Raw genomic sequence first — 7,736 nt, forward strand, 5'->3', positions numbered from 1 at the left:
GGGGGCTTTGGCAGCCACAGCGTGTGCGGAGGCTATAGGGCCGGCTCCTGTGGACGCAGCTTCGGCTACCGCTCTGGGGGCGTGTGCGGGCCCAGCCCCCCATGCATCACCACCGTGTCGGTCAACGAGAGCCTCCTCACGCCCCTCAACCTGGAGATTGACCCCAATGCTCAGTGCGTGAAGCAGGAGGAGAAGGAGCAGATCAAATCCCTCAACAGCAGGTTCGCGGCCTTCATCGACAAGGTGGGTGTCCCGGATCACACCCTTCCTGAACTCCCACCACCTACACAGCCAGGGCTGGGCACTGAGGATGGAGTCAGAGACAGAAAGACCTCTGACTGCCTGAGATCCCAGTCTGATGGGAGAGGCACACAGACACACAGACAGACACACACACACACACACACAGAGACACACACAGGCACTCAAGACGCAGACTCAGCTGACAGTTCAGATACAGGGAGCTTGTGAAGGAAAAGTGTGGCCAGGCTGCTCTGGGACACAAGCTAGATATCAGGGATTTGGGGGTGGGGGACATGTGACCGCTGCTGCTGAACTCAGAGGGATTTGGGCAGACCCAGGGTGAGAAAGTAGGGTGCACTGACTTCCAGATGACATAGGGGAAGAGCTGGAACAGCTGAGCTCCCTTCCAGATGGTGATTCAATTTAGACACCCTCTACTTGGCACCATCCCCAGAAATCCCATCTGAGATCCGAACCTGGGTACTCTGCCTGTGAGGGATGCTGCCTCACCTGGCTTCAGAGTGAGGAGCTGAGCCTCCACTGTGTTCATCTGCTTGGGGTCACTGAGCTCCCCAGAGAGCAGGCACTGACACCACCCAGCCCTTGCTCCATTCCTGAGTGGGAAATCTAGGCACAAATCATGACCAGGAAATCCAGAAACTCTGTTTCCCACTGCCCACCTCTACTCAATCTCGGATAAGCTCCAAATTTGGGGGTTCCCATTAAGGCACCCCCCGCCTCGTGAGCCCCCACAGCCGGTTTTGGGGCACCAGAAACCATCTGCCCCTCCTTCCCACCCTGAATGGCAGGTGCGCTTCCTGGAGCAGCAGAACAAGCTGCTGGAGACAAAGCTGCAGTTCTTCCAGAACCGCGAGTGTTGCCAGAGCAACCTGGAGCCCCTGTTCGAGGGCTACATCGAGACTCTGCGGCGGGAGGCCGAGTGCGTGGAGGCTGACAGTGGGAGGCTGGCCTCAGAGCTCAACCACGTGCAGGAGGTGCTGGAGGGCTACAAGAAGAAGTGAGTGACAGCAGGAGGGATGCTGGGCACAGGAATGGGGTTTAGGTTAAATACACTGGATTAGACAATAAGAACTCCCAGGTAGGGTGAGTGGCCATGACCGCTAGGATGACCGAGGGTGGCAGGGTCTTTTCATTTGTGGAATCTTTGCCCAGACACCTGTGTAAGAGGAGGGCTGTGACTCCCACTACCTGTCTCTATCCCACTTCAGCCTTCTCTTCCCTGAGCCACATCACCCAGCAGCTCTCCCCTGCGCTTGGTGGGGAGGAAGCCTCTGCAGGGTTCTGCTTCTCTCCTGACCCTCAGTCCTGATACCTGTAGCACCTGTCAGATGTGAGCCCAGGGTCTCTCACGAGTGACAGGTCTGGGGCTCTGGGTGTTCCCACTGCCTTGGGTTCTAAGCTCCGAGGGTCTGCAGGTCCAGCACCTGAGCTGGGATTCACACCAGTGAAGGGAGGTTGGGGCTACAGGCCCCAGGAGGATATGCTGTTTACTCCCAGGATGGGGTTGGGGGCTGAGTCCTATTTGCCTCCTGGGGGACCTCAGAGACCCTTTGGGAACAGGACTGGGAGGTACCAGGTGAGCCCTCTTCCTCCCCAGTTTGAAGTGGAGAGAGAATCCCAGACACATCCCACATCCAACCGGAAAGCACTCAGCTAGTCTGCCAGGCCCGGGCTGTGTGGGGGTGTTTCTAGTACTGTCCCCGTGGCTGTGATGAAGTGTGATGTGATGGGGGCTCTGCAGAGACCTGCCTTGCTCTGACCTCCCCTCTCTGCCCTCTGCTCTGCCTCAGGTATGAGGAGGAGGTTTCTCTGAGAGCAACAGCTGAGAACGAGTTTGTGGCTCTGAAGAAGGCAAGTGACACAGGATTGAGAGGCACAGATCTGTGGGATCTCAGAATGACAGGCTCTTCCTGGGGACACACAGGGGGTCTCAACCTCAGTGTGGAGCACAGTGACCTTTCCACAGTAGGATAGGACTGCCCAGGTGCAGGTCATTAGATGGAGCATCCAGGGTCTTGAAAAAGGACAATGACCTTGGAACATCTATCAGCACCTGCCTTGGGTGAGGGGGTCGCTGCACTGTCCTCTGTGTGTCCTGCTCTGCTCCAGAGGTTGTGGTCTGTTGCTGAGTCCCCTGGAGCCATAGCAGATACAGTGTCTCTGCTGAGAGACAGTGCAGTCTGTCTAGCATTTTGGGGAGTCGGACCTTGAGGCACAGATACAATCCCAGGGTCTAAGGGAGGATGGAGCAGAATCAGGAGCAGGAACTGGGCTCTTGGAGCACTACTGAAGGACAGGAAAGGGTCAAGGTGTGAGAGCAGGGGGGTCAGTCTGGGCAGGCTTCCTGGAGCAGGGGAGGGAAGAAGGGGGAGACAGGAGGGCAAGGAGGGGTGAAAGGCTGGTGAGTCATGCCCAAAGCAAACAGGATTTATCCTCAGAGGGGCAGAGGATGCCAGCTCATCCCAGGAAGGGCAGAAGGGAAGGAGAGGCATGGGAATGGGACACCGGGGACTGCTTTCCCCTGGCTGCATGGAATGGATGGGCAGAGAGATGAGTCTGGGGGCTAGATTAACAGGGTCCTCTGAGCTCCAACACGCCCCACCTTTCCAGGATGTGGACTGCGCCTACCTCCGCAAGTCAGACCTGGAGGCCAACGTGGAGGCCCTGATCCAGGAGATCGACTTCCTGAGGCGGCTGTATGAGGAGGTGCGGGCCCAGGGGCCAGGCAGAGACCTGGTGGCCAGCAGAGAGGAGAGTTGGGGGGTGGGAGTATTGGACAGGATGTGGGTAGAGGTTGCAGTCCCTGAGGCTGTGTGAGGGGGCAGGGCTGGGGACCAGAGAAAGCCTGAGAAGGTGGAGTCAGGACATGGTGGGTGGGGCTGTGTTCTCAACTAAAGTCACCGCCCCCACCTCCTGCAGGAGATCCGAGTTCTCCAGTCCCACATCTCAGACACCTCTGTGGTTGTCAAGCTGGACAACAGCCGGGACCTGAACATGGACTGCATCGTCGCCGAGATCAAGGCACAGTACGACGACATTGTCACCCGCAGCCGGGCCGAGGCCGAGTCCTGGTACCGCAGCAAGGTGAGTGGCACAGGACACCTGCCTGCTAGACATGGCAGTGGGAGGGATGTGAGGTATCTATTAAATAGGTTTCCTTTTCTGGGGATGCTGGTCTCTGGGGATGAGAAGAGATGGCTGCCACTCTGAGGTTAGGGTGGCAGGGCAGGACTGCCATGTGTGGTTGCACAGGCTGAGCACTGTACAACCTGCATAATCATCCGTGGTGCCCTGAATGGATGGGAAGTCCCACCCTGAGCCTCATGAGCATCTCTACTTCCCCCAGTGTGAGGAGATGAAGGCCACGGTGATTAGGCATGGAGAGACCCTGCGCCGCACCAAGGAGGAGATCAACGAGCTGAACCGCATGATCCAGAGACTGACGGCCGAGGTGGAGAATGCCAAGTGCCAGGTATGGGGCATCTGTGACCAAGGTCAGAGAGACCGAGGGCCTAACCATTGTCACACAGCCTATGTGTGCCCCATCTGGATCTCAGCATTCATTCTCCAGCCCCTTTGTCCATGTAGAGTCCCTGGTTGTGGTCTCTCAGTGAGTCCCAGGTGATGAAGGCGAGAGGCTCTGCTCTGGGGTGCTCCCAGGTTGGTGGGGAGCATGGTCTCATCCAGGTAAGCATCAGAGAGACCCAGAGATTCTGATCTACCTTGTTCTCTCTGTTGTCTTCAGAACTCCAAGCTGGAGGCCGCGGTGGCCCAGTCTGAGCAGCAGGGTGAGGCGGCCCTCAGTGACGCCCGCTGCAAGCTGGCCGAGCTGGAGGGCGCCCTGCAGAAGGCCAAGCAGGACATGGCCTGCCTGATCAGGGAGTACCAGGAGGTGATGAACTCCAAGCTGGGCCTGGACATCGAGATCGCCACCTACAGGCGCCTGCTGGAGGGCGAGGAGCAGAGGTGAGGACCACAGCTGTGGGGAGGGTGTCCCCTCAGTTTCCCCCAGGCAGTGCTGCAGTGCTTCAACACCCAGGAGCATGTCTGCATATTATTTACTTGGAATGTGCCTCAACGCTAATTGGAGGAGAGAATTTACAGGTTAACAGATTTCACCAGTTTTGCTCCCCACAACTAATTTCTGTCTTTTTGCTTTCCCTATAAGGTTGTGTGAGGGCGTTGGTGCTGTAAATGTCTGTAAGTAATCCATTTTGTGGGTCCTGAAATAAAAGCCTGGGGTTCTGGGCAGCAAACTTTTTCTTCAAGCTTCAGATGGTAAAAACTTTAGGCTCGTGGGCCATGCAGTCTCTGCCTCAACTGCTCCACTCCGTTGTTGTCATGTAAAGCAGCCACAGCCAAAGGCAATACTTAAAGGAAGGGGTATGACTGGGTTCCAAGTAAACTTGATTGACACACAGGAAGCCTGCATGTGACCATAGTTTGCAGACTCTAAAAGGAAAGACGGAGTTGGGCAGTGAGTGCTTATAGTAACTTAATTAGCTACAGTCATGCACCACATAAGGACTTTTAGGTCAAGGATGGATGGAATATAGGACAGTAGTCCCATTAGATTATAATACCATATTTTTACTCTACTTTCCTATGTTCAGATACACAAATACCTACCATGGTGTTACCGTTGCCTTCAGTCTTCAGTACAGTCACATGCTGTACAGATTTGTAGCCCAGAAGCAATCGGCTATGCTATACAGTAAACTTGTCAAACCTGCGACCAGAAGGCTGCATACAGCCCAGGACGGCTTTGAATGTGGCCCAGCACAAATTTGTAAACTTTCTTAAAACTTATGAGATTTTTTTGTATGTGATTTTTTAAAGCTTATCAGCTACCATTAGTGTTAGTGTATTTTATGTGTGGCCCAAGACAATTCTTCTTCTTCCAATGTGGCCCAGGGAAGCCAAAAGACTGGACACCCTTGGGGCCTGGGTGTGGTGGCTTACGCCTGTAATCCCAGTACTTTGGGAGGCCAAGGCGAGTGGATCACTTGAGGTCAGGAGTTTGAGACCAGCCTAGCCAACATGGTGAAACCCCATCTCTGCTAAAAATTAAAAAATTAGCCTGGCGTGGTGATGAGTGCCTGTAATCCCAGCTACTAGGGAGGCTGAGGCAGGAGAATCGCTTGAACCCGGGAGGCAGAGGTTGCAGTGAGCCGAGATCGTGCCACTGCACTCCAGCCTGGGCGATAGAGAGAGACTCCATCTCAAAAAAATGAAATGAAATGAAATGAAATGAAATAACAAAATAAAATAAATAAAATATAGCCACTCTTGCCATAGAGCCCGGGTATGTAGTAGGCTACACCATCTAGGTTTGTGTCTGTGCACTCCATGATGTTCGCACAATGACAAAATCATTTAATGCTGTGCTTCTCAGAACCTGTCTCTGTTGTGAGGCGAAGCATGGCTGTGTCTGCCTCTAGAGAGGACCTGGGCTAACAGTGTATCAAGGACACTTGAGGCTAAGACTGCAGGAACGAGTGCCCATGTGAGGGTGTTGAGGGGAGCGGATAGAAACAGAGGGGAGAAGATCTGAGCAGAAGGGGCCTCTGGCCGCCAGGAGACTGAGCCCTGTGCTCCCCCTCCGGCAGGTGTCAGCAGCTCCCGCGGCGGGGTCGTGTGCGGGGACCTGTGCGTGTCGGGCTCCCGGCCGGTGACCGGCAGCGTCTGCAGTGCCCCCTGCAGCGGGAACGTGGCAGTGAGCACCGGCCTGTGTGCGCCCTGCGGCCAGACCTGCGGCAGCAGCCGCTCCGTGCGCTTCGCCTGAGCGCCCTGCTTTGTACCGACGCCGCCACGCCAGCAGAAGTCCCAGCCTCCTGAGACAGGCCGGAGCTCCCAGGGTCCTCAGACGTGGGGAAGGAGGGCTTCGGGGCCCAGCTTCCCCACAGGCCCCCACACCGCGCCTTCCCGTCTCGCATCCCCTCCCGCTAGTCCCTTCACTGCTTCCGGGAGCACAGGGCTCCTAGCCCACAGCTCTCCCCACCTCCGCATCTAAAGGACTGTGTCCTCGCAGCCCTAGGCAAAGACCTGGGTCCAGAGGCCTGGATGCCTGTGGCTTCTGAGGGACAGATGGGCCTGGAGCCCCTTGGTGTGGACTTGCTGTGCCTTCTAATCCACTGTCTTCTAATACACGTGTGGGACAGGCCACCTCTCCCGCCTGGCTGCCTGGCTCCCTCCCTCTCCCCTGTGCTTGTCTCAGCATTTCCATTAAAGCTCCTAGTCATATGCAATGCGCCCTGAGAGTCTCTTTTTCTTCTTGCCCACTTCGTCTTCTTAGTCGGGCGAGAGGGCCTGGATCTCCTGACACCTTGGGTGGGAACTTCATCACTGCGGCTGCTGGTCCACCTCTTTCACTCTCCACCCCAGCCCCCACCTCAGCATTTGAAAGTTCCCTGACCGTAGGGTCAAATATACAGATTTCCTCTGAGAAGCCAACACATCCCAGATAGCTCCTCCACCCACACCACCACCATCACCCCCCTGGGATCCCAGACACAGAGGCCTCCCTGAGGCTCCACAGTACCCATCATATGTGCTGCTGCCCATCACGGACACATTTCTCCATGCATAGGCCCTGCCACAGAACACCTGCCACACTGACATATAGAGGCCCCCATCAAGCCCTGACTTAACACAGATGTCCTTCCCCACTCCCATGGATCCAGAAACAAACCCATCCCTCCGTTAAGGTCCTAGGCACAGACCTGTTACGGGGGATCTAGACTCTAGGACCCTCCTCCCATGCACACACACACCTCCTCCCCCAGCCACCACCCCCACAGAATTCAAGATGCAAAGGACCTCTCCAGGGCCCCAGGGCCTGGCTGACCATGAACCTGGCAGACCCAGCACCAGGAAGGGCTGAGGACGGCTGGCATGAAAGTTGGCTGGGCCACCCGAAACTGGGGCCTGGGGCAGCTGAACGTCTGTGACCTCCTCACAAAAAGAATGTGTTCTGGCAGCTCTGGGCATGGGGGGAGGGAGGCAAACAGCCTTTCTACCCCCTTAGCAGGACAGCCCTCCAAGGCCCAAATGCTGGCAGAGCCTGCATTTCCCCATGGCTCTTCTGAGTTCCTCAGGAGAATCTTTGGATCAGCCCCAGCCCTGGAGGCCAAGGCTCGCACTAGGTAAGCATCCTGCTCCTTAGAGCAGCACCCCATCCCACCATGTGCCTTCTCAGTCTCCTGCACAAAAGGCTTCCTAGTCAGCAGGGAAACCCTGCCTTCTCTAGTCCCGTCTTTCCCCCTGCCCAGCCTCATGAGGCCAGGATACCAGGCACGTGGATCACTCAGGCCTCAGAATGAGGGTGCTTTATTGGAAGGTATTCTGACATCACTTTCCAGACTGTCTCACGGTCTTGGGACCAGGCATGGGAGGCAGGGATGGGAATCTTCTTGTGACTGTGGGTGGTGGCAGTAGCAATGGTGGTGGCATTGGGCTGACCCTCGGGGGAA

At 56.2% G+C, this 7,736-nt stretch overlaps 1 protein-coding gene across 1 annotated transcript; it reads left to right on the top strand.

Moving 5' to 3' along the window:
• Positions 1-6: 6 nt before the first annotated feature.
• Positions 7-6,504, top strand: LOC112616858 (keratin, type II cuticular Hb1-like; the record flags this gene model as incomplete). Its single annotated transcript, XM_025373655.1, has 9 exons — positions 7-243; positions 1,053-1,261; positions 2,055-2,115; positions 2,875-2,970; positions 3,184-3,348; positions 3,611-3,736; positions 4,010-4,230; positions 4,433-4,464; positions 5,874-6,504. Coding segments are annotated over 9 exons (1,323 nt in total), but the record flags the coding sequence as incomplete, so codon positions are not given.
• Between the last annotated feature and the right edge of the window lie 1,232 nt (positions 6,505-7,736).

The sequence above is a fragment of the Theropithecus gelada genome, unplaced genomic scaffold (genome assembly GCF_003255815.1).
Source record: "Theropithecus gelada isolate Dixy unplaced genomic scaffold, Tgel_1.0 HiC_scaffold_1126, whole genome shotgun sequence".
Classification (NCBI taxonomy): Eukaryota; Metazoa; Chordata; class Mammalia; order Primates; family Cercopithecidae; genus Theropithecus; species Theropithecus gelada.